Genomic DNA, 27,954 nt, shown 5'->3' with positions numbered 1-27,954 from the left:
ATGGGTCCTCAACGTGTCACTGACTGCTAATAGAATTGCTTCAGACCTTTCCAGAGTAAGCCATCATAACAATAGGTCGGTAATGTTTTGGTCCTTAAGGCAACGATCAGTCATTGTTACAAATAGATAACCCCGGGAAAGAGGTAGGAGCCAAAAGCACTGGAGAAGCTGCCCACCTGAAAATATACTGGGAGAACTGCTGTTACAACACATACTGAATAAGAGGCTATATTTGTCTCTTCTATTTCCACTGGTTTGTGCTAAAAATGTTTCATTGATTGCACATGGATACCAATCTGCAGCAACTAGCTAGGAACTGGGATGTACAAATATAGTTGTAATGGTACAATCGGGTACCAGTATAATAAATATGGCAAAACAGATGGGTTGAAAGGCTACTGGTCAGTATGACAGGCTGCATGAAGTAGCAGGCCTGCATTTAACATTGGCCAGGGACATCAGTAAGTAAAAGCCCATCCGTCAGTTAAAGCAGAGTATAGATGTGTTCTTAGCCCAGACTAGGACCAGCATGGTCCTGGAGTGTGGATAGTGATTAACACTGACCCGGTTCTATCGCTCATCACAGGACCTGCGCTTAAACCACGGAGCTCGTAAAACACAAAGACCGTTCCGATCCCTCGTCATGAATAATGCAGTGCGGAGGCATCCACAGGGTCACTCCATTTGTGGTTTCCCACAAGAGGACGACATTTAGTGTAACACGTACAAAAGACCTGCAGTTTTCATTAAAACCCTGACAAAGTAGGGCAAGCTTAATATGGGCCTGTTAAAGCACTCCATGTCCGACGGCTTACAGTGGCCCCACAATGACATAAATCTGCGCTGAATGTATAAGATAAAATATGATTTTGATTTGCATTCATTAACACATTCAGAAGACTCACCTGTGAAGTTGTGAGGGGTTCAACAGTACTTCCCCACTGAGGTTGTTCATCATTAGGCCCATTGCAACAGTTTCGATAAATACAATTGTCCCTCAAGGTACTTGTAGCTACACGTATGGTTCCGTAAAGTCAAATTAGACTTAACCTAAAAAAACTGGTAAAAGAGAATTGGGGTGCAGAGTCATTCAACCACAAGATTGACATCAGATATTGATCAGATTCTGATTTTAACTGACTTTATGAAACAATCCATCATCTAAAACCCCATATTAACTACAGTCTTGGTTTACGTATTTGGTTTTGAAATACACATACAAACATATTACTTTTATGGACATTAACCAGAGCTAATAACCCTTAATGTAAGTGTAATATAGTATGAACTGTGAGAAATTGTTTACACAGCGTGAAATAGAAGAAATTGCAATGTTGTAATTCAAACGGAGTAGTGAGTGATCCAATTAATTATTCACTAAAAGGTGTGACCAAATAGTGGAAAATACAGAGTCATGGAGGCTTTACAAATAGTAGTACATCTTTATTAATATATTTTCATAAAACAATTTGAGACTGTATCAAAAATTCAGTAAAAACATTAGATTTTTTTTCCAACCATTTTTCTATATGGTTATATCAGATATGAAACGTGTTTCTTCCTCCTCCCCTATCATGTTCTTTACAGGATGCAATATTTTCAGTGATGGGAAAGTCAGTCAGTTATTTTTACCCCTCTTTCCCACACAAACTACTGAAGTTGTTGTTTCAATTGATGACATCGTGATCATAAATCTAGACAATCAAAAATAAATGGATTTCCCTACCCCAGCCATCCCCCACTAACTACTGATAAAACACTAACGTTTTGGAGATCTTCATTTTCACAGGCACACCATTATGTACATACACTTCTCCCCATGCCTCATCGCAACTGATAATGACGGAGAGGCAGGCAAGTAGCACACTAACAATACAGTGCAGCAGCATAGAGGCAAAGAGCAGTGATATTACAGTACTGTACGTTCCACTTCTGTGTTCACATTTCAGTTAAATCTTTATTTACTGAGGCCAGTCACACCTTGTGAGAAAATCTCTTCAGCAAAAGACTCCCGGGTGCACTACAACGCAGGGTCAACGAGCTAGCCAACTAACTTGAAGAAATATTAAGAATCATTCTTAAACAAGCTTGAAATGGACCTGGTAAACAACCAAAAACAACTACTGGGTCTAAGCTCAGCTTTTTTTAAACTAAACAACCAATAGCTACTTTTGGTTGTTTATCAAAGTGAGCTTGCTAACACCTTGATTTTGCTTTGAAGTGCACCCCTTGGGGTCTCCAAAACGCATGTGAACAACACCACCAAACAGTCAATAAATTCAGTAGCCTAATTCTTTACTCCTGTCAGTTCTCTATGCCCTTTTGTCATAGCATCTTATTGAGTCAGCATTACAGAGGCAAACCAGTCATTTTTTTGCTTTGTCAATACCGTGGCAAACCCAGAATAGTATAGTGATTTCTATTTCAGGGGTGAGATCAGAGGCATGTAAATACACTGAATAGGAGGTCATTATTATTCTTGTCTTGGAATCCCCATCACATTAAGATAACAAGTGTGTTTACTTACCGCCAGTCTGTAATTACTTGTTGATAAAGTACCTGTATAGCAGAGCATATTTAAGTAAGATGTGAAAATAAAAATAAAAAAAGAGGGTCAATTTTAGGCTACCAGTTACAATGGTCAGTTTTGCAAGACACAATGGGCAAGTTTTACTAGACATCACACACAAATTTTACACCAGTTATTTTCAAGAGGGGGTAAACCTTACAAGTATTAAATCCCTACAAGTAACAAAGGGTAACAGAGATTCAAATAATACAAATGTAGGATTTGTTGTAAATAAACGATGGATTCATGCCTTTAGTTTGGCTTTTTATCTTGGAATCCCTTCTTAAAATAACAGGTGCAAAATCTTTGTGGATCTAGCCCAAAGACAGATAAAAGCGATATACTGTAATTGGTATAAAGAGCCTCCCAAGTCTGTTGTCATGGTGACATTTCCTCCAAGGCCTCTGCAGCCTGCAGTCTCTCACACTTTTTCATTATTTTCTATACAATAGAAACAGTACATCTTCGAAGATAAAAATTATTCTTCTTGGCAAGAGAACAGATTTAAAAAAAATATATATTATTACACAAGATTCAAAAGCAGAACTTTGATGGACAACAAAAGAACAAGCGCTGGATTTTACGTACTGTCGGTCCAGTTTTCCTGTGCCCGTAGTTGACTTTTACAGTAACTTATCCGCAGTGGTCACCTATGCAGGCGTGGTGTTCACCTGCTTTGTCCATGGCAAAGCCGTCTCTATGTACAGTATGCGTGTAAAAATCCCTCCGTAATATTGTTTTCATACAAACAACCGTCACAACAGCCCTCCTCCCTCCCAAAGCTAAAGCTCCTGTGAGCGTTAAGGAGGCACGTAGGGAGGTGGCGACCTGTATGACGTCATGTTCTTGGGGCGGGACCCTTTCCCCTCAATGGGAACTGTGAAGGGGGGCGGGGGCTGATAAGGAGGTGCATTGGGGTCCTCGTCATGGTAGATGGAATACTCCTCGAGGAGATCCTGGTTAAGCAGGGTGCTATGAGGGCCAGCCATGTTGGGGTACTCCGGTGGAGGCAAGGGCGGCTTCTCCTCCTGCAGGATAAGCGGGATACTGGAGGACGGGGGAGACTTAGAGTCATCTAGCTCGTCTGCAAAGATGATGGGCACGCCTTTCTTGATGAAGGTGGCCTGCTCCTCAATGGTCATCTTGCCTTTGCGCTTCTTACGGTAGCAAACCATGGCGATGACGCCGGCGATCAGTAGAAGAGCCGCTACCACCACAGCCGGGATGACCGTGTGCAGGTAGACATCATCACTGGTGCTTCGACCCGTGCCAGGGGAAGGGGTGGCTGCAGGGGGAACAGGGATGATCACCTCTCCTGGGGGCACGAATGTGTAAGTGTGGCACTTGTTGGCGCCGCGGACAGAAATGTTGATGGGTTTAAAGTCCGGCTCCATGGCGTTGGAGAAGGCCAAAGTGGGCCTGCCTTGGGGGTCTGATATCTTTCTGCTAAGGACGGTGATCTGGTCCTTGGGACAGGGGCTTTGCTGGAGGCTGTTATTGGTCCACTCCACCACGATGGAACCCTTTGTGATGCTCCGTAGGGTCACTGTGCTGGTGTTCCGGTCACCGAGTGCATAAGCCAGCTTTTTGGTAAGGAGGATTTTCTTGTTGATGTCGTTGGTGAGAGTCTTGGGTTCACCGTGGAAACGAGCGGAAAAAAACACAGAGGGTTTGTCGCTGGTAGACCAACGGTTGACATGAACCTCGAAGGCATCTATGGTGCTCATACCTGCTTTGTCAGTGGCCAGCATAAAGTACTCATGTTTGCCCACGTGTCCTTTCTCTGGGAGACCGTACAGGAGCTGAATGGTACTGTTGAACTGGATCCAAGAGGTCTCGTTGACCACCTCATTATGGTTCTTCCTTAAAGTCAGCCGCAACTTATCAGTGGTGCCGTCCTCTTTATCAAAGAAGGTATCAGGAGGAATCTTTACCTCAAAGTAGGTCCCGACCCAGGCGTTTACCTCATCAATGGGGTTGCGTAGCTGGGGTTTCTCGTTGATGTATTCAGGAACAACAGACTGAGGAGTGGTGCGTCTTGGGGGCTTTGCCGTAGTGGTCTTAGGTTCCCTGGGTGCTGGAGTTGAGGATTTGGGCTTCTTTGTTTTCTTTGTGGTGGGGGTCTTCGGCCTTCTAGTGGTGCTTGGTGGGGTAGGTAGGGCAGTAGCCTCTGGAATAGCAGGTCGGGTCATTGTAGGCTGAATGGGAATGGTACTGGTAGTGCCCAGGAACCTAGTGGGCTGAGGAACTCCTATTGTAGGAGTGTGAGCTATCTGGTCTCTCAGCCGAAAAGTAGGTTTCACCGGCGTGGGCAAAGGGCCACGGACAGGGGGGGCAGAGCTGTCAGTGGCTTGGGAGATGGAAGGCGAAGTAGGGGTTGGAACAATGCGAGTAGGGGGTTCTGGGTAAGTGGTTGGTGGGAGTAGGGAGGGCACAGGGGTGGGGGTGTTTCCCAGCTGCCTCCTGACCCGTTTCAGCACATGGGGCTTCTTGTTGACAATGTGCCAGCCCACCACAGGGTAGCCAAGCTTGGATGACATGGACCCGTCCTTGGCAGGTGACTGGACGCTGTTGATGTTAGGAATGTTGGACTGGTCGAGGGCGCAGCCCAGCTTCCATGACAATAGGGCCCCATTCTCTACAACCTTCTTGGCATTTCCAGGACCGGCCATGAAAGCAGACATGTCGAAAAGACGGTTGTTGACGACGGGAACCACCCTCATGTGTTCCAGGGGGACACTGGAAAACATTTTCATGCTGGCCAGCAGACCTACCCTCTGCTGGGCATCCATCTTGGTGAGGTCAGCATCCAGGATGATTGTGAGGACTGTGACAGGATCGTCACTGCTGCAAGTGAAGGGCTGGAAGTTGTTGGTCTCAGCCTGGAGCGCCAACAGGGCTGGCTCAGTGTCAGCTCGCTCTTCTGGGAGCACTTCAATAGAGAAGACCTCCGGACCATGGCCACTGTTTATCTCAGTGCCGGGGAGAGAGAGGGAGATATGGTGGATCCCTTTGTCCTGCTCCAGAGCCAGGCCTTGCAGGATGCAACACTCAGGGTCCCAGTGCAGCCAGGAGGGTAAGTTGTCCTTTCCCACCTCAGTTAACTGCAATAATAGAAAAAAAGGCTTTAGACGTAGGGGAAGTTATGGTTCAAAGATCAAACTCTGGAAGCAGAGTGTGTTTAACAGAGGAAGATCCTGCCAATAAAAACCTATCCAACAGTAGAGTAATCTCAAGAGAATTATCAAGAACGGATTTATCATGCAGGCCTGATGCGTTTTTTCTATTCACTCATTGCCTTTTCTACAGACCCTTTTTGAAGAAAGCGGGAAGCTCTGCTCACAGTGGGCACCTATTCACAAAATGTCAGCCGCCCGAGTCATCACCACTTCATTTTCAAACGTTACGATATGACAGGATATCATTCCCAATAATACAAAGAGCCAATAATAACCTCATCTAATTCATAAAATCTTCATTCAACAAATAGCACTTCAGTCCACTTCAAATCAACAGCAAAACAGTGAGAAAAAAAAAAAACTTAAATTATGCATATTCCATATGCAACACTGCAAATGTGTGTATAATTGGCCAGTTGTTGAAAAACCTATGGCCAAAATAAATTGCTGCAACAGAACAATCTGGCTTAGGGACCGTTTAATATCAAACAAACCTGATTTCAGCAGGGTTCAAAATGGCCATTAGGGGAAGTAGAAGGGCGAATGGGAAATAGAAGAGAATCAAGCGGTTGTGGTTATGTAAGTTAAGCCAATTGAACAGGACTACAATGGTGCCCCAAAAAAAGACTTTGTTTCCTCCATTCTCCATCCACACACAGACTGAAGGCCAATTTCTGTCCCAGTATAATAGCTGTGCCCAATTCCAAAGAGATTTTGAGAGCTGGCGGTTATATGTGCAAGGTAAACTCCTCACTGTAATTTCAGCATAGACAGGAAGACAGAGATAAGTACAGTATTGTGATCAAGCCGTTGGGCACAAAGGATTAGGGAAATGAGGTATAGGAGAATACAGAGTGACATGTTGAATCTTATATAACTTAACTGACATGTTACATCATAGAGGCAATCGACACATCTGAGCTGCATAACATCATAAATATTCTATTGGATAAATGTATTCAGTGGCACAATCTCATCAGTGTCTTGTTACGTAACACATGCACACATTTCATTACCTCCTATAAGCAAATACTGTTTGTCTACAGGCATATTCAGGATGTCATGCATTTCCTTTTCATTGAAATAGGGATGCACACACAAGGCTTGACATTAACGCTTGCCCGGGACAAGAAAAAGAAAAAAGTCAGACAAGGACAATGTAGAAATGAAAAGAAATATATACTTGATCAGTTTTAGGAATTAGCCAATGTCGATGTATATTCTTATCTTATCCAAAACCACATTTTGATACCACATCAACTTCAAAAACTAGTATAGATGCTGTGGATCCCCATTCATTTCCATTATAGAATGCATTCTAAACTCAAATCACTGTCACAAAACAATCTTGTTTAAACTCAAGAGAGCTAATACTGACTCTAGAGTAGTAAATTAGCATACTAAATGCCAAGCTATTAACAATACACCTACAAAACACCTCAAAATACTGCAGATCATTACATTAGTAATATGCTTCTCAGGCAATGAACACCCTACTTTCAACAGGCTATGAAACCCCTATCACCACCACTAATAATATTACACAACCATAAATACTTCAAGACTAAGCACAACACTTACTGGCCTTTTCTAGTTGTACCAAACATCTTGTTCTTTAGCATCTTTAACCAGAAAAGGAACCAAGCAAGCCTAGTTTAGCCCGCAATTAGAAGGGATGAATGTTGTTGTTCCTGGCTGGTTTCGATCCACGGTTTTCAATGTGGCAGACTATCTTTAAACATTACGCAATTTTAAGAGCGGGAATGCAACTTTTTCCTTAGCCATTACATTTTTCTGAAATAAGGTGGACAACAGAACATTTATAAATGGAACTAAAAAGTGTGCTCTTGTACAAAGATTACTGTAGATGTCTAGCTAATAGCTATACAGTACCTAGAATGAAAACAATGACTCCAAACACTCCATGGCTGGTTCGTTTCTTTAGAAAACAGTACACGTTATACATTTATTCTCTTAAATATCAGATGTGTGGTATTACAGAGCGGATATACAGTGGATATAAAAAGTCCACACACCCCTGTTAAAATGCCAGGTTCTCGTAATGTAAAAGAATTAGACAAAAAATAATAATAATGTCAGAACTTTTACCACCTTTAATGTCACCTATAGCGTGAACAATTCAATTGAAAAACAATCAGAAAACTCACAATAACCTAGTTGCATAAGTGTGCAAACCAGGTTTCTTATATCCACTTTTTATATCCACTGTATATTGCTTTGTGACGGTTGAAAAGTACTGAGTGGATAAACATTTCTCAGAGACAAATTGAAAGGGGTTCAAGATACTGATGGTCGGAGATGATCCCACAAGACCACAGCGCCTGCTGGTAGTCAGTCCACTCTATAGTCTCCAAATGCAATCCTTATCCCACTCATTACACTTTTGCTGAAATAATGTGGGCGACAGAACATTTAACGTTTTCTTAAAGTATACTCTTGTACAAAGATTACTGTAGATGGTCTTCCATATAATAACAGTTGAATAGCTAACCGCTACGCTATGTGAACTACAAGGAAATCAAAAGCATTGGCTGAATCTCAAATCACATACTACAAGTACGTACTTCACGGATGATGGTGAAGTATGTACTGTTTTGTATATAGTAATGCCAGTATTGGGACCGATTGAGGGACACAACCCCGTCAAAAATTGCAACTTGACATTAGATCATTTTGTCACACATTAAAATCACACACATTAAATATTTAGCTAGACACCATTAATCATTGAGTTAAAATTATGTTTACTTCCACCACAAATAGCATCTATGAACTGTATGGCTTTTATTAGCCAGTAATAGGCCTACTAGTGTTGTAATGGCAATTTCTAAAGTCCAAACTATTTAGGAAAATGGTAGGTAAGACAGAGGAAAACTCAGTTGCACAATAAAAAGTATTATTCTTGCAAGGAGAGAGTACACAGGTTACCAAGTAACAGTGAATAATCTCTAAATGAATACAGGACAATCAACAGTATTTAAACGGGGAAAAGGGGTGTGGTAAAATCATGCACAACCGTCCCAACTCAACAGGACACATTCCCTTTGTTCTATCACAACCTAGGCTTCACACAAAGGGCAGGCTGTCCTTCCCTACATGGGTAACCTCTTCAATTCTAAGAGTTCTAACAGAATCCGGACAGAAAATAGATGCCCTGATGAGTTATACAGATGCAGAGATTAATGAGTAACCTTATAATCAGCCAATACCAGTCAATGATGTCCCCTAGGCAAATTCCAGATCCCCCTCTCCTATATTCCTTTTCTAATTTGAACATGGGGACTCGGTCCTTTAATCAGTAAGAATACATTGGATAGAGAAATGTCCCTGACAGTATCTACTTACTACATTGAATAGTCATAAGAATTGAGCAATTGCTAGCGAGACTGAAGATGAACTTTACACTGCCAAAGCTATTTCATTTCATGGCAATACAACGTTAATTTTTCTTTCATTTGTGGATGACACTGATAAAATAACTATCAATATAGGTGAAGATAACTGACTATTTGGTCAAATGAAAAGACACTGAAGGTTGTAGCCAGCAAAGTTTTTGTCTATCTGAACAAATCCTAATGCATCATTTGTTTTGTCTGCAGTAAGGTTTCTAACACTGGTCGCCTGCATGCCCATCCACATCTCTAATCACTATGTTATTTAACAAGGGGAAGTCAGTCAGTCACTCAAGAGACATTTGCTCATCTTGGCTGGCTACGCTTACGCAGTCAGGCAAAATTAGTGAGATACTGTTTTCTAAGTTAAAAATAGCTTTCTCATGGTTCTTGTTCCTTTGCAGCAGAAAACTACATTCAGTGCTTTCAGAACGTATTCAGACCCCTTCACTTTCTCTACACTGATGTAATTCTTTGCAATTAATCTGAAAACCAAAACCCTATTATAACAAAGTGAACTCACTTAGGCATATGATATAACTGAAAAAAATTAAAAAATAGCTGATGTATATAAGTATTCAGACCCTTTAGACTTCTAGAAGCACCTTTGGCAGCAATCACATCAAAAATCCAGAAAAATAATTCATTTGCCTTTTAATGAGTGAAATACATATTTGATCCCCTATCAATCAGAAAGGTTTCTGACTCCCAGGTGTCTTTTATACAGGTAACAAACTGAGATTAGGAGCACACTCTTAAAGGGAGTGCTCCTAATCTCAACTTGTTACCTGTATGAAAGACCTGTCCACAGAAGCAATCAATAAATCAGATTCCAAACTCTCCACCATGGCCAAGACCAAACAGCTGTCCAAGGATGTCAGGGACAAAATTGTAGACCTACAGAAGGCTGGAATGGGCTACAAGACCATCGCCAAGCAGCTTGGTGAGAAGGTGGTGAGATTATTTGCAAATGGAAGAAACACAAAAGAACTGTCAATCTCCCTCAGACTGGGGCTCTATGCAAGATTTCACCTTGTAGAGTTGCAATGATCATAAGAACGGTGACGAATCAGCACAGAACTACACAGGAGGATCTTGTCATTGATCTCAAGGCAGCTGGGACCATAGTCACCAAGAAAACAATTGGTAACACACTACGCTGTGGACTGAAATCCTGCAGCGCCCGCAATGTCCCCCTGCTCAAGAAAACACATGTACAGGCCTGTCTGATGTTTGCCAATGACATCTGAATGATTCAGAGGAGAACTGGGTGAAAGTCTTGTGGTCAGATGAGACCAAAATCGAGCTCTTTGGCATCAACTCAACTTGCCATGTTTGGAGGAGGTGAAATGCTGCCTATGTCCCCAAGAACACAATCCCCACTGTCAAACATGGAGGTGGAAACATTATGCTTTGGGGGTGTTTTTCTGCTAATTGGACAGGACAACTTCACCACATCAAAGGGACGATGGACGGGGCTATGTACCGTCAAATCTTGGGTGAGAACCTCCTTCCCTCAGCCAGGGCATTGAAAATGGGTCATGTATGGGTATTCCAGCATGACAATGACCCAAAACACACAGCCAAGGCAACAAAGGAGGGGCTCAAGAAGAAGCACATTAAGGTCCTGGAGTGGCCTAGCCAGTCTCCAGACCTTAATCCCATAGAAAACATGTGGAGGAAGCTGAAGGTTCCAGTTGCCAAACATTCAGCCTTGAAACCTTGGAGTGACTTGGAGAAGATCTGCAAAGAGGAGTGGGACAAAATCCCTCCTGAGATGTGTGCAAACCTGGTGGCCAACTACAGGAAACATTTGACCTCTGTGACTGCCAACAGGGTTTTGCCACCAAGTACTAAGTCATGTTTTGCAGAGGGGTCGAATACTTATTTCACTCATTAAAATCCAAATCAATTCATAACATTTTTGACGTGTTTTTCTGGATTTTTTAGTTTTTATTCTGTCTCTCACTGTTAAACCTACCATTAAAATTATAGACTGATAATTTCTTTGTCAGTGGGCAAACATACAAGATCAGCAGGGGATCAAATAAATTTTCCTAAGCCTAAGTCTCAGGGATGGAAATTAAATTTTTTGTCCCCCGGCCACTGTGGCTGGTGGATTTCAAAATCTACCAGCCACTCAATGTTTTTACCAGCCACTTTCTTGTTTTTAACCAACAATGTGAAGCGTGTTGACGACATACAGAGCAGTACATTATCAGATTTGTCTCGTCTTAAACTAACCAATCGCGGGACTCCCCATTGTCTGCTTTTCTCAATCGTTCTTTAAAAAAAGTTTTTTGACTTTCGCCTTTGTCCACTCGCTCCTCCTGAGATGTTTTCTCAGCGGACCTGCGATGTAACGCCACATTATTTTTTATGTGCGCCGCTTCTAAAGTGTACGGAAGAGGATTAGTGCCAAGCAATAGTAAAAAATATAAAACCATCTCGACAATAAAGTCATTATAATGCGAGATTAAACTTGTTACATTTCGAGAAAAAAAGTCTAAATACAATCTTGAGAATAAACTCATTAAATATCGAGAATAAAAGTTTAAATTAAATGTAGAGAATAACGCATTCGATCAGTGTGCATTGCATAGCCTACTGATAGAGGACATGGCAGATTTGGATCAATTAGTCAAGCTATATTATAGACTTTCTTTCAGTAACAAAGAAATACTATCAACTATTAGCTAATTATGACAGAATTATAATTAGCATACGAATCTAAAGAGAATTTGCAACTGCTAGGTCTTTTTAGAAGAAAAAATCTATCCAATTTGTGCGATGTACTCGCTTTTGTCCAACATGAATTGACAACCAGTGGACAAATGCAAGGTTATCGCTGGCTTCACCTACGCGCGATTCATCGAGGTTTCGTGGTTTCCCAGGATACCATAAGACGGATTATTAAACTTTATTCTTGATATTTAATGAGTTTATTCTCAAGATTGTATTTCGACTTTTTTCTCAAAATGTGACGAGTTTAATCTTGCATTATAATGACGAGATGGTTTTATTTTTTTTATTATTGCTTGGCACTAATCCTCTTCCGTAAAAGTGTCCGGGTGAAACAGTATGCTATTTTTATTTACCCGCCACGGTGGCCGGTAGGTGAAGCGAGTTTACCCGCCACAACATAAAATCACCCGCATTTGGCTGGTGGCGGGTGCCAATTTCCATCCCTGCTAAGTCTATGACAACATAATTAGGAGAAAGTGAAGGGGTCTGAATCCTTTCTGAAGGCACTAGACAGACACACACGTACACGCACACACACACTGCCCTACAGAATTATTGCCATCCTATGTAAATATCTAACAAAAAGCAGGCAGAGAAGAAAATGTCAGCTTGACCTTACACAAAATATCATACACTGCAAAAAGTAACAGCCTAACTCATGAAATGAATTGAGTAGAGACTACTCAAACACAGGCAAAAGTTAGTAGAACTCAGAGGTACACCCAGTCAATAATATTTCATATCACTTAATATTTTTGAGTACAGTTAACAAATATTAGATTATAAAGTATAACTGTGTTCTGCTAATAAAACGAGTACATTTCAACATGTTATGATTATTCAGTTGTTAACCATTTATAATTGTTAACTAAATAAATGAGACGTTTTTTGAAGGACAAAAAAGTATATTTTTAAAGTAGTACTAAGCAGTTTACATTCCGATTAAGTTTAACAGGCAAGATGAACCAATAACAAAACCATCTGGCAACTTGACGTTCTATAAAGACAAAATAGATTATTCATTTAAGAAAGTAAAATTGTATGCTACAGCTGTTTCTGATGCCACTGCAAAAGGTAGGAGCACTCTGCATGCTAGATAACGTGTTCTGTGGTGGGTAAAATTGACAGATCGTCATATGAAACAAATAAGTAATTGTAAACTAGTTACACAAAATAAATTACTGATGACGACTAATCATTTACTTAGACAGGAACCTATATTTCCATGTTGCCAACAAAATTCATAGTTCATAATACACAGGAAATGAGTGCTATAACTAAGTAATAAGGGTGGCAGTGTCACTTCATTATTTTAAGAACTATCATGGAGTTGAGTTACTCAAATTATTTTGGGCAACGGTTTTCCACAAAAATGAGTTAGCTCAATCTCAAATTTGAGAGGATGAAGTTAGGGCCAACTTTCAGTGTCCTGACAAAAACATGTTTCCAAATGTTTATACCCCAGGGAAAGGAAAGACATGGAAGCTCACAACACACAGTTCCTTAAGACTGAGATGTACTTATAGGAGAATGTCCATGCAGATTTAAATTGGTTTGATGTTATTTCAAAAAATCCTTACGAATGCCAATTATGTTCTCACCAATTGTGTTAGCATAAAATAATATTGTTTTCCCTTATTTTATTGCAAGGGTGATCACCACAGTTTTTTTATTCAGCCTTTTTTGGTTATCTTTATCAAGACTGACAAAAAGTCAGGAGTTTATAAACACATATGTTGGAGAGCAATATGTTTGGAACATGGAATTGCAATAAAATAACAGTAATAAAGCAAATACATTGAAAAAATACAAGGCTGATAACAATGCCTTTTCAAGATCTTTTACACAATAAAGATGCTTTTTAGTCAATGATTTTTTCTACCAGAAAGACACAGCCCTAACAGTGGCTCTCAGAAATATTCACCCCCTTGAATACTTCACATTGTTTGTTACAGCATGAAAACAAAAAGTGAAAAATACATCTGCAGGATGTTCTAAATTAATTACAAATGCAAAGCAAAAAAATATTTATTACATAAGTAATCAGTTTGTTATGACAAAACTTAATGAGCTGGGGTGCAAGCAATTGTCTTTCAAAGTCACGTAATTAGTTGAATGTACTCCACCTGTGTGCAATTAAGGAGCTTCACATGAACTCTGGTTAAATACACCAGTCTCTTCGAGGTCCCATAGTTTGTTAGTCCAAATTCTAACAAAAACAACATCATGAAGACAAAGGAATATCAAAGCGAATCCAGAATAAGGTTCTTAAATAAGCACCAAACAGGGCAAGTTATAAAAATATTTCCAAGGATTCAAATATCCCCCAGAGCACAGTAAAGACAATACTGAACAATTGTGAATTTCTTCTAGAACAGCTCATCTTCAACAAGAAAAGGAAGCAGGCAAGCCTAGTTCAGCCAGTCCACGATTAGAAGGAATGAATGTTGTTGGCATCATTGAATTCGAACCAGGGTCTTCAATGTGACAGGCCGTGTCTTTAACCACTACGCCACTAAGCTATAAAGTAGGGAGAACAAGTATTTGATACACTTCCGATTTTGCAGGTTTTCCCACTTACAAAGCATGTAGAAGTCGGTAATTTTTATCATAGGTACTCTTCAACTGTGAGTGATGGAATCTAAAACAAAAATCCAGAAAATCACATTGTATGATTAAGTAATAAATTTGCATTTTATTGCTTAATATTTGGTACAGAAAACTTTGTTGGCAATTACAGAGATCATACGTTTCCTGTAGTTCTTGACCAGGTTTGCACACACTGCAGCAGGGATTTTGTCCCACTCCTCCATACAGACCTTCTCCAGATCCTTCAGGTTTGCTTCTTACGGAGCCACTCCTTAGTTGCCCTGGCTGTGTGTTTCGGGTCGTTGTCATGCTGGAAGACCCAGCCACGACCCATCTTCAATGCTCTTACTGAGGGAAGGAGGTTGTTGGCAAAGATCTTGTGATACATGGCCCCATCCATCCTCCCCTCAATACGGTGCAGTTGTCCTGTCCTCTTTGCAGAAAAGCATCCCCAAAGAATGATGTTTCCACCTCCATGCTTCACGGTTGGGATGGTGTTCTTGGGGTTGTACTCATCCTTCTTCTTTCTCCAAACAGGGCGAGTGGAGTTTAGACCAAAAAGCACCAGATGGTCATTGGCAAACTTCAGACGGGCCTGGACATGCACTGGCTTGAGCAGGGGGACCTTGCGTGCACTACTGGATTTTAATCTATGACGGCGTAATGTGTTACTAATGGTTTTCTTTGAGACTGTGGTCCCAGCTCTCTCTTGAACTTCTTCCATTTTCTAATAATTGCATCAACAGTTTTTGCTTTCTCACCAAGCTGCTTGCCTATTGTCCTGTAACCCATCCCAGCCTTGTGCAAGTCTACAATTTTATCCCTGATGTCCTTACACAGCTCTCTGGTCTTGGCCCTTGTGGAGAAGTTGGTCTGTGAGAGACGGAATTCTTACTGGTTGGTAGGTAATCAAATACTTATATCATGCAAAAAATGCAAATTAATTATTTAAAAATAATTTTCTGGATTTTTGTTTTAGATTCCGTCTCTGACAGTTGAAGTGTACCTATGATAAAAATGACAGACCTCTACATGCTTTGTATGTAGGAAAACCTGCAAAATAGGCAGTGTATCAAATACTTGTTCTCCCCACTGTAAGTGTGCAAAGTGTTCTGCATTAAACAAATTAGTCGAAACTCCACGGTTCTCGAAACTATTTCCTTACTTTAGCGAACATCCAAACCAACAACAGGTATAACAGGGTTGATAAACTCCATTCAACGCGTTAAATTAGAAAGAGATTACTGTAGGGATCGATTGGGACATACTACCTCAACATAAAATTGCGTCTTGACATTAGATCATTTTGTCATGCATTAAAATCACGGCAAGTTTGAATATTTAGCTAGACACCATTAAACACTGTGTTAAACAAGTTAACTTCCACCATAAATAGCATCTATGAACCATATGGCTTTTGCCACTGGCCGTTTTAACATCTTATAAGCCAGTAATAGGCCTACGAGTATATACTTAATACTTGGAATAGTCATAAGATATGAGCAGTTGCTAGCGAGCTTGAAGATGAAATTTACACTGCCAAACCTAGGTCATTTCATTTGTTTTTCTTTCACTCTTGAATTACATTGATACAATAACTATCCACATAGGTGATAACTGGCTTTTTAATCTAGTGAAAGGAAGAGAGAAACGTGTAAACCCCTCATCTTTCACTGCGCAAGGGGTTGTGGTCTACATTACCCCAAAAATCATGCACAGATGCATACTTCAAAAATCCACCAGAAATAGTCGCAATATAACCGTAAACAGTTTTATTTTAGGATTACTATAACGCAGCTACTGAACCTTGTAGCAAGCAAAGTCTATCCTGAACAAATCGTAATGCATACTTGATTCTGTTGGAGGCAAGGATAGAACACCAGTCGCAGCAATGGCAGTCCACCTCTCAAACCACTAAGCTATTTAACAAGGTTTTTTGTTAGTACAGAGAAATCCTGGAAGAAAACCTTCTGAACTCTGCAAGAGACCTGGGATTTAAGAGAACTTTAAAATTCCAGTGGAACAATGACCTCAAACATATATCCAAAGCCAAACTGAAGTGGCTAAAAAAATAAAGGTCAATGCCCTGGAGTGGCCCACGCAAATGCTGGACCTAAATCCAATAGAGAATGTTTGGAAAGTTGAAAATTGCTTTTCACCAAAGATCCCCATCCAACTTGACAGAGCTTGAGCAATTTTGCAAAGAAGAATGGGCAAAAAGTGCTGTGTCTGGATGTGCAAAACTGGTAGAGACTGGTAGACTCATGGCTGTAATTGCCACCAAAGGTGCCTATACAAATATTGACAAAAGGAGGTGAATACTTATGCAATCAATAATTTCCTGTTTTGTATAATTAATTTGAAACAAGATGTAGACTTTAATTTTCCCTTTGACATTAAGGACTACTTTTATGTTTTGTGTCTGTGGCAAAAACATCTAATTATTTCTATTTTTATTTCATATTGTAACACAAAAACATTTCCAAGGGGGTGAATACTTTTGAGAGACACTGTAGTAGGTCATGATAACGCTTACCTTAACTTTACAACTGCCATTTGTCATCCTAGGTGGAATCCTCAATTGGAACCCTTGGCCCACCACCGCTGAAGAATCTGGGATGCTTGCAGGGGCCACTTCTGTGACACCAGCTAGGGATTCTGGGAGGCCTGTGAGAGGTCCCTCTGTGGAGACAGAGACAGCATCCTGGAGTTCTGAGAGGATCGAGGAGTGCATGGATGCTTCCAGGTCACCCGACACCACATCCCCAAGGCCTTCCGCAACCGGTCCTCCAACCCCGCTGCCCTGGACCAGGGCCACTAAGAGTCCCAGCACCAGAGGGATAGTCCTGCCTGGACGGGGCATAGCTCTCCCCACACCTCCACAGCCCCATACTCTCTGTTTACAGTGCATAGTGGTAGGCCTGTGTTCCCAGCCTCCTCTTTAAGGACTACTTCAGAGCCACATGCACTGGAAGTCAAAAGCGATGGAACGATGGTGGATCGTTGCTCTGGATGGTTTATTTCTTGGTTGATTATTAATTAGGTTTTATTTTGTGTTTCCTTTGTCGTCTTCCTTTGTTATCCATGAAGAGAGCCTGTGGTAGTTAGTCAGCCATATTAGTCAGCCACTGCAAAGAAAGAGCAAAATAACCCATTTAATAATCAAAAGCTTTTTAAATGTAAGAAACTCATGAATAGTTATAGTACCGGTCAAAAGTTTGGACACACCTACTCATTCACAGGTATTTATTTTTACTATTTTCCACATTGTACTGTAGAATAATGAAGACATGAAAACTATGAAATAACACATTCATGTAGCAACCAAAAAGGTTTGTTGAATCAAAATACATTTAGATTCTAGATTCTTCAAAGTAGCCACTCTTGTTGGATGCTTTTCATTCACTTTGTGGTCCAACATCCCAAACCATATCAATTGGGTTGAGGTCATGTGATTAGGGGGCTAGCACCATCTCTCTCGTTCTTGGTCAATCTACCCTTACACAGCCTGGAGATGTGTTTTTGTGTCATTGTCCAGTTGAAAAACAAATTATAGTCCCATTGAGCGCATACCAGATGGGATAGTGTATCGCTTATTATTAGTGTACTTCAGTAGGTGTCACCGCAGAACTTAGACCATAAAGGCCTGATTCATGCAGTCTCCTCTGAACGGTGGATGTTGAGATGTCGGTTTTCTTGAACTCTGTGAAGTATTTATTTTGGCTGCAATATGAGATTCAGTTATTTGTCGATTTCTGAGGCTAACTCAAATGAACTTATTCTCTGCTGCCGAGGTAACTGTCTTCCTTTCCTGTGGCAGTCCTCATGAGAGACAGTTATCATAGCGCTTGATTGTTTTAACGCCTGCACTTGTTCAAATTCCTTGAAATATTCTAGATTGACTGACCTTCAAGTCTAAAAGTGATGGGACTGTTGTTTCCATGTGCTTATTTGAGCTGTTCTTGCCCTAACAAGAACTACTACAGTACAGACAGAATGTCTTTATGCCTAGCCTAACTTGTCTCCCTCTGCATACCCACCCTAACGCATTAAGGAACAAAATAACTTAATAAGGCACACCTGTTTAATTAAATGTTTTCCAGGTGACTACCTCAAGCTGGATCAGAGAATGCAAAGACAGCGTAAAAATGTCATCAAGGTAAAGGGTGGCTACATTTAGTTGTAGATTAATCTACAACTAAATGTATTTTTGATCTGTTTAACACATTTTTATTTGCTACATGATTCCATGTGTTATTTAATATTTTTGATATCTTCACTATTATTGTACTATTTGAAACATTGTAAAACTGAAGAAATACTCTTGAATAGGTGTGTCCAAACTTATGACAAATACTGTACATTCCTCTAGAATAGACCTTCTGTTTTTTCAAAAATGTATACAGCAGATTTTCTGAGTTGGGTTTTACAACATATTAGCGGACAATATTTCAATGTAATGGCCCATGAAGTGGGCAAATGTACTAATGACGACAAAACAATATGCCTAGAACAAAACTGAGTGTGAAAACATTTTACATTCCCAGGATAGAGATATTCGTTTATTTCATGCATTTGTCACATTAGGAGGCTGGACTAAATAAACTACAGAACTTGAAACCATTTCTTTGTAGTCAGTGGTAAACTGTCAGGTAAAGGCAAGTAAAAGCAGTTCCCCGACTTCATTATTTTAAAGGACAGTGTGCACACCTTTTGTGGAATAATGCATTTAAGTATCGACAGAAATTTTCAGCATCCGGTGATCAGAGATCACCCAGTTATCCACCACTACACCACTGTTTAGAGTATTATGATACGGACTCCAAAAATCTAAACATTTCAAGTGCCATATTTGCTAAGTTGGTATGTTAATCTCCCACTGATCTCCTCTTTGCATGCCACTGAGTGTTCAGACTGGCAGTTCTCGTGAAACAGCAGACAGAGTCAAAGGTCATTTGTCTTGGTTGTACGTTTTAATTAGGTGCCCTGGGGGTAGGAATTAGAGCCTCCACTGTGCTGACCCAGCCAACCCCAATCCTGTAGCACTGGGAGATGGGCAGCCCAGGGTCGCCAACTGCCTGGAATCCTAATGTCAAGAAGGCAAAGCGGTTACGTCAGCTATCAGGACTAGGCCTGTAACAGACCATCTTACCAAGAAAATGTGCATGTAAATGAGCATTTACAAAGCCTGATGTGGAAAAGTACTATTTACAACTAACAGCTGCTTATTGCCTGGTTACGTTTCTCCTATAGGCCTAATTTTCTCATCAGAAATACTTAGTGTTTGGTGTGCTGTTACTCAGAGGGATCTTTAAAAGCTTGTCCTTACACTACCTTTCAGAAAAAGCCAATTAAAAGCAAATGAGAAACTTCAGCAGCACAGACAAGCTTTGCTTTGATTCCTCTTTGGTCCGTCTGACGCTCCAATATTCATTCTGCCTTCATCAAACCCTGCAGGCAACTGATGAGGTTTACGATACAGATGCATTTTCGCTCGCCTCTTAAAACTCCTGCCAACCTCATTCAGTCTCTGTAAAAGAAATGAATAGAGTGAAGGGAGGGGTCAGGATCCCTGTTCTGCTCACTCCGCTCCGCCAGCCAGGCCCAGGCTGCTCAGAGGCCAAACGCTGTCATCACACTGCTTTGGCGATCAGATGCGATCGATGGCAGAACCTCAGCTTAGATGCAAAGGCAGCAAATCGACAAAAGTTGGGGATACGTGTTTTCAGGGGGAGCCATCAGTCGTGGTGATTCAGTCAGAGATTAGAGCCGCCGTTTGAGCGGGGAATGACAAGTCAAAGTTTTTCCTTGTGCTTTTATTCATTCAATACATCATACTTTCAATCTCAGTTGGGCACCTTCTCTTACTTCTGCGCTCTCTGCATATTAAACAGATGGATATCTAGAGAGGTAGGGCTGTAGACCACTGCCAGCCGCATTGCCTAGACCGGGACTGCTGTAACTAGACTGCCAGCTGGGCAAGCTGGAATGTTCAATTAAGCCCCATCAACAGGGTTCCTTTGCCTGCACTATCCTAGATGCAGTTGACAATATCATCTGAAATGTGTGGCTCATTCAAAACTGTATGTCAGTGGCTAGGGATTTCCCATTTGTTGTTGTAGCCAAATTTGAATTACACAACTGCCGACACCTTAAACCCTTCCAGGTCTATCGCCTTTTCAAGATGAGAAGCTAGATACACAAGCAATTGTTTTAGGCCCACAGGCCACTAGGGGAGTCAAACTCATTACAGCAGGAGGGCCTGCTGGTTGTTTTTTTCCTTTCAACTAAGACCTGGGCAACCAGGTTAGGTGAGTTCATAATTAACTAATAACCTCATTCATAAAAGGGAGGAGTGAAAATCAGCAGCTAGTTGGCCCTCCGTGGAATAAGTTTGACACCAGCACACAATAAAACGTGTATAAGGCTTGGCAATAAAACAATACAATTAGTTCTGAATAAAAGATGCATGTTTGGTATCACAGAAAAAATCTGTTCGGCGTAAACACTGGTAACAGTAGTTTGGTTTTTCAGACCAACTACAGCCAAGCTACAATGTCTTTTTTACAGAGGACACAGATGGAATCATGGAATCCAGACTCCAAAATATACTTAGCAGAAAATACAGACATATATACACACTAAGGGTGTAACGATACAAGTATTCGTACTGTACCGTTTGGTACAGGACGTTTGGTTCGGTACGCGTTGTGATCCGAATGAATATGGTCTATTTTAAACCACAAGGGTTACTTCTGTGTGTGAAACTAACATTCCAAACTCAAGAACATGTAACGCAGCCTTGTAAATAAACATGGCCAACACAAACGACAAACCAGAGCTTGAGGGCCCTCCTGTATCCTTCAGGTCTCCCGATTTAAGCTCCACTAGGTAGGATTTGTTCAGTAAAAAAACCTCAAGTTTTGTCCCCTATAAACATGTTGTGTAAGCTGATGAGGCCTAGCTAATCGCAGGTATGATGACGTTTGCTTACTGTAAGAAACTATAATGGCAACTAGAGACCAGGGTGACAAACTGCAAACTCCTCCCTTGTCTACTATAGAATACACTATGAAAACTGCAAAGAAGCGAAATAATACTTAGACTAGCTCTCTATAGCTAGCAACTAGGAACCCTAACGTTATCAAGGCTAACAATAACATTGAACTCTAAATTAGAGCTTTTTTTGAACAGGTAAATCTATTCTTCATATTATTTGGAACTTCGTTCTCTATCGGACATTGGTGGGAACCGCTTTCTGACCGGTGAGTAATTGCAATTTTTTTTATTGTTTTCTTACTGAATCCTAACTAGTTTAGCTTTAACTACAGTGGCAATGAGCTTATAACTTCATAATAAAGAGAAATGTTATGTTTGGCATTTCTATTTGCACTGTACTGAAATCGTACCAAACCGGTTTTTCAGTACGTACCAAACCGTGACTTTTGCGTACAGTACACCCCTTACACACACACACACACACACACACACACACACACACACACACACACACACACACACACACACACACACACACACACACACACACACACACACACACACACACACACACACACACACACACACACACACACACACACACACACACACACACACACACACACACACACACACACACACACACACACACACACACACACACACACACACCTCTAGATTTCAGGGGGAATTGAATTTAGTCTGACAATCTTGTACATTTTTGGGTTTAATTTTTTTTTTCACCAAAACCTCAAAGTAGTCTCCAGATGTGTTTTTTAAACCTTGATGTGGACTTGGAATATATGAGTTATTTTGTTAAAGATGTCTCCTTAAAAAGAAGGACCTACATTGCAATTGACTGGTGAAGTCCACATACAAATGAGCAGGCCTAGGCCTACTAGGGCTGGGTGAACTGAAAAAGATCTTCCCATTTACCGATCCAAACATCATAGACAATGAAATAATCAATTGTTTTGGGGGAGGGGTAAGTGGTGCAAAAAGAGGAATGACCATGCAGGAATAACGCAACAGACCACAAAGTGTAAACAGTGTACAGACTATTTTTTGCATCCAGCCCTGTAGTATGATTTTGGTAAGGCATGCTGTTTACTATTTTGGAGACTAAACAAAAACTCAGAACAGTAATATTAGCCTAACTTTAAAAGAAATATACATTTAATATACCTAGCCAAATTAAGCAAAAATTTGGGTAAGCACACTTTCTCCCATACAGCTACTGCCAATTTTGTCTTTAGGGTATGACCAAACTGGGCAGTGGATTGTATCTATTTCCTTGTTCCTCTTTGAATAACCAGTGTAAGTTATAATAATTGTGAAGACCAATGATTACCATGGGCAGGTGGGACTTGCAGAGAATCAAGTGTACAAGTAGTTTGGATACAACAATTAAACAAAATGTATGTGTAAATGTACTCTGCAACAGATGCACACAATGGCCCTCATTTATCATTATTGCGTAGAAACGGGCGTATATGTTGGCGTAAGATTTTGCTTACACTCCTCTCATCGCCTGATTTATAAAACTGTGCGTACCTTTAAAATCCAGGTGTACGCAATACCTTCCCTTGATAAATGCCGCGGCTGAAAACGACCGTCATTAGAATAACACGCCCCTATATATTCAAGTCTCCGCTTCCCCCACACCCTCATTTTACGCCATGGACACACGGAAGACGGCAAAAAAGAGAAACTTCTCTGACGTGGAGATTGAGACGATCACCAGGGAGGTAGAAAGAAATAAAATTGTTTCATTTGGCAGTTTAAAAAGCGGAATAAAAGATGATGTGATGTGGAGTACCATTCATTCACATTAATAACTGCATGACAATTTGTAATATTCGTCTTATTATTTTATGATATTCATCAATGACGTTTATTGTTATTTAGAAGAAGAATGTCGTTATTATTATTATTTCTATTATTGTCTAAAAGAAGAAGAATGTCACTTTTATTATTTTGTCAGTCTGAATTATATTTTGGTAATTCAAAGCCTTTTATTACTGAACCCAGTCCATGCGCAACTGCCGGGCCTAACCCTGAAACGTCATGTAAAGCGCACAGGCTCGCATCTGAAGGAATACATATAAGTCAAATCCTTTGGTAAAGTCACACAAATGAAACCTTGAAGTCCATGTTGCACAAAAATAAACACTGAAGTTTGTAATTATGTTTTTTTTTTTACAGTAGGTCATAATATATCACATCTTTTAGTTTGTCAGTGCGTTAGGATTTTCTTTTCTGCGCTATTAAGGTTTCATTTCTCTCCGCCATGTCCATGTGCAATATGTTGTTGTCATCCATCCACCAAAGATCACTCCAAATATAACTATTAATACTGTTTTATTTTCAGTTTACATCTCAATGCACTGGCATAACATCAGTGCACGAGGGAACAGCAGCAGGGGCTGAGTATACTGCTACAAATTTTTTACTTGAGACAGGTCAAAATAAAAGTCCGGTCTCTTCACACATGCGCACAATTAACTCTTGCACAATTTTGGGCAACAGTCAGTATCATAATTAAACTACATAATATAACATAAATGATGAGAACATATAACTCAACATGAGCATTTCCGCACTAACTCAAAACGTGCGTACACCACCTCCTGAGCTGGCGTAGGATTTGAGAGTGCCGTACGCCAACGTCCATATTGATAAATCTCAAAGTCACCGTGGTTTTGGGTGTACGCCAGGTGTACGCTGGAAATTTGGTGTACGTACTTTTGATAAATGAGGGCCAATGTATCTAGTCTAGCCATGGTGAAAGCTAATATTAGTTTTAAAATGTTATAAAGAATGTTGCAAATAATAACTATGCTTGCAGAAGGTTCTTCCCATTATAGAAAAGTTTTGAGAATATTCTAAATACCAGTTTTATTTTCCATGTTTAACGTGTTTAAGTAACATCTACTTTAACTGTTGATCCTGTTTTACATATCAGGAAGCTTGGATCATTGGAATTTTTTGCCAGGTACCTTTTCTCATTAGCCTTGCACAGCAGCCTGATCCCACCAGCTTACATTTAAAAGCTACACAAATATCAGTTTGATCAGGCTGAGTCGGCTTAAGTTTGGAGCTGGCTACTGTTTAACCAGGCCAATCAACACACTGGTGTGGTCTAGGTGATGACCAGTAACTTACCCAAATTTATTTTTCAGTAATGTTAAACCAAATTACATTAATCTTTAGTAAATCCGCCCCCCCCCCCCCCCCATTTGTTATTTCTAATATTATATTGGTAATCGCTAATGTGATTATTATCCAATTGCATTCAAATTAACTTTTCTTAATGCCTATTATAAATGTCCAATTGCCAAACGATCTGAATCACAGCCCGACCAGACTGATAACCGTGTAGCATTTAAATGTAAGCTTGCGGGATCAGGCAGCTGTTCAAGGCTACTTTCTGAAGAAAAAAAACACTGAACCTGGTAAAGTAAAGCAGAAATGTATAAGGTCTGCTTAAACCTCCTACTTCATTAGTCCACCTTCCAATCATTTGTCTCTCATCATTAGACCAACTAGGCTTACATTTTTGTCCACGAGCAACAGTTTGAGAAGGAACTTGTTATGCCTACCGATTCATTCAATGGCTGATCATGATAGAGCACCTAGACTATGCAGAGACCAAAGAGTGCCATTTAAATGACATTTAAAAAACTAAGCCATGCAATGGAGGGTCCAGTGTGGCACTGCATTGATTCATGATCATCCAGCATTGGACGTGTGTGTGTGTGTGTGTGTGTGTGTGTGGAGGGAGGGGGTTCTATAAAGTGGGTTGAACACGTAGGCTATGGCAAACAGGGATGGCCCTTTGGCGTGTTGCCCTGTGGGTAGCCAACTGCGCTGCACTATTGTGCATTGCCAGACTCTGTCAAGCAGGAATATAATAAAACAGCATTTTGATATAGTGATGTCAGCACAATCGAAGATGGCTGTCTATCATCGTCTAAAGTATTTGGACGTTGCCCAATCCTAAGACTTACATAATGGACAGCTAAACTCGATCATCCAATTCACTACCCTTGGTTTAACATGTAAGAGCACAAAGAAGTAACACACCTGCCATGTTTAAATAAAACGGTGTTTAGATTTGATTCAGCTTATACACAGTGCAATGAACTACAGGCAAAAACCTCTTTGTGCCACAGTAAGCATCAAAGCTCTCTACTCACTGTGGCCTAGATTCTATCATGTACCCATTTCCTGAACATGATTCAATCATGTGTTAAAACCAAGGATTCATTTCAAGGCCCATTTCCTAAACAAGCAAGAAAAAAAACTATCTGAAGAGTATTTGAACTACAGTGCAAAAGCAAATTCAACAGCAATGCATTTCATAAGTGACCTGATGTGTTCACCTAAATTGCAATTATATCTACAGGCCTTCTTGTGTGTTATTAGGTATTGAAAATGGTATTATGCCAAGGATTTCTCTGCTGTCTGAATAAAATGGCTCTGTTCATCTTATGTAGGCAGAATGTCTTGTCTTAAAAGTTTCAACAAGAAGAAGAATTTACATGAAGGATACATATCATTCACCCTTCACAACTATTTGCTTGTTGTTTGACCTCTACAGTGGGAAATAATTTAAAACCATCAAAAGTAATTGGGCCTCAAATTCAGTGGCATTCAGCGCCAACTGAATTGACGTATCCCACGTCCACCAAAGCAGTCACTGAATAGCACATGAGCTGAATATTAAACATTTCCACAAGACAAGCTAAGCATGCAATCTCAGCAGATGATTGGATGTTCCCTGTTACCCAGACCCAAACTCCCCCATTGAACAGCTACAGTAGCTAGCCTATCTAACATAACGACTATAGATAGTAGTAAATATGCTATACTGACCTTCATACAGTAGGCAGACAGGGTTTATATGGGGGAAAGTAAACTAATTGCTGTGAAATTCAATTAAGCAGTAGTTATATGTTCTTCAAATGACAGTAGCCAATAAAAGGGAGTTGGTGTGAACATACTGTATCTCGTTAAGCTTGCAAGCTAGTTGCTTGAGCCGTTCTGATCTAAAGCCAAACGAATACAGTAGCTAGCTGTACCCAGGCAGGAAACAATGTGTCTATGTGAAGTGCAAAGTTATGGATTAAATATCAATGTTTCCACACTATGCTAGCCTATATAATAAAATAAAAAACCCGTCGGTATGCAAAACATTCGTACAGAAAATAAATAACTTTCTCATTGCAAGAGCTAGCTATGTCTGTTGTCAGGAGAGTGCTCGAATTAAGTTAGTGTTCAAAGAATAAGTGATTGAAGCTATACATTCTGAAAAGTCCAGAATCACCAACATAGTCATTTTCTGCCATTCCACATAGGTATAGGAGGGCCCTGCTTGCCTCGATTCGGCTGGGCTACTACTACTAGGCTAGAAGCTAGTTAGCTACAAGCAGGCCATGCTAGCTAGCTAGATTTATAGACTTCAATATTATAGCTGGCTAGGCAGTTAACAAAAGGTCAATCACAACACTTCGATGAGAAAAATGCAATTTCGAATATGAATGTATTGTTTTGCCAGGAAATATTAAATAAATGATTACCAAATAAAACAAAATCTTTATCCAAGACAATGAACAGCCACAGCGTTCGAGCTAGAGATGCACCTGTTCTAAGCGGAAAACAGCTCGCGCTTTTGGCCAGTCGTATACTCAACCTACAGTAGGCTCCAGCTGCACTAAATCCCTTACTTACACAAAGTGGCTAGCTAAGTCCTAGTTATGTAGCTACTTAAAAATACAAACAAAAAATTGATGAAATGTTAAATACGAACGTGTTGCCTCTTTTTCTCCCGTTCCCATGCATTATATTAACATGTCGGCGACGAAAACCGAAGAATGACCACTGTTGTTAACCTTCCGTCGGGAAGATGCAGTAGTCTCGATTAATCGAGTGTGTTAGCTAGTTTAGTCTTTAGAATAGATGGTGGTAAAAAAAGAGACAAGCTAGCTAATCTAAGAACGTAAATATAACGCTGCTGAACGAGAGACTGGTTGATGTTGGTGTAGTTACAGTATAATATTGCGATATAAAGAATTAAAACCCAAACTGACCTTGTTAATAATTTTTAAGAATCCGTCTCCGTTTCACTTTCTAACCGGTGTGAAAAGAAAACTGCAAAAAACTCAAAAGCAAACATATACTGGGTAGTACAACAAATAAAAATAAATTGGTATCGCAAACACGAAAAGTCTCCGCCATCCAGCTCAGTAGTCAAGGTATTTTTACACGTACGTTCAACGTCGTAGCTAAGTCTGTAGAAAAAGGTTTCCACTGCACGTCCCCCACTGCTGCTTTCCCATCCTTTTCGGATCTTCAGGTTGGGGCTATCATTTTTCTGCCTCTAGATAACTCCACCCCTCTCTAGATCCCCACCCTCATTTGTTATTGACAGGGCACAGGTGAGATTGCCAACATGCAT

General features: G+C 40.4%; 1 protein-coding gene across 4 annotated transcripts; it reads right to left on the bottom strand.

Annotated features, from left to right (window-relative positions):
- Positions 1 to 1,428: 1,428 nt before the first annotated feature.
- Positions 1,429 to 27,851, bottom strand: LOC105030111 (dystroglycan). 4 transcript variants are annotated; one of them, XM_010903778.5, is made up of 3 exons: positions 27,587 to 27,851; positions 17,032 to 17,623; positions 1,429 to 5,673 (listed from the first exon to the last, which is right to left on the bottom strand). In XM_010903778.5, the coding sequence occupies exons 2-3, from the start codon at positions 17,404 to 17,406 to the stop codon at positions 3,370 to 3,372; spliced, it is 2,679 nt and encodes an 892-aa protein (XP_010902080.1). In that variant the 5' UTR covers positions 17,407 to 17,623; positions 27,587 to 27,851; the 3' UTR covers positions 1,429 to 3,369. The 4 variants fall into 4 exon arrangements, with proteins under 4 accessions (XP_010902080.1, XP_010902082.1, XP_010902081.1 ...); XM_010903780.5 differs by having other exon boundaries at positions 27,768 to 27,850; XM_010903779.5 differs by lacking the exon at positions 27,587 to 27,851 and adding an exon at positions 27,307 to 27,427.
- Between the last annotated feature and the right edge of the window lie 103 nt (positions 27,852 to 27,954).

This window comes from Esox lucius, chromosome 12, assembly GCF_011004845.1.
Source record: "Esox lucius isolate fEsoLuc1 chromosome 12, fEsoLuc1.pri, whole genome shotgun sequence".
Classification (NCBI taxonomy): domain Eukaryota; kingdom Metazoa; phylum Chordata; class Actinopteri; order Esociformes; family Esocidae; genus Esox; species Esox lucius.
This window is presented reverse-complemented; position numbering and strand designations above follow the sequence as displayed.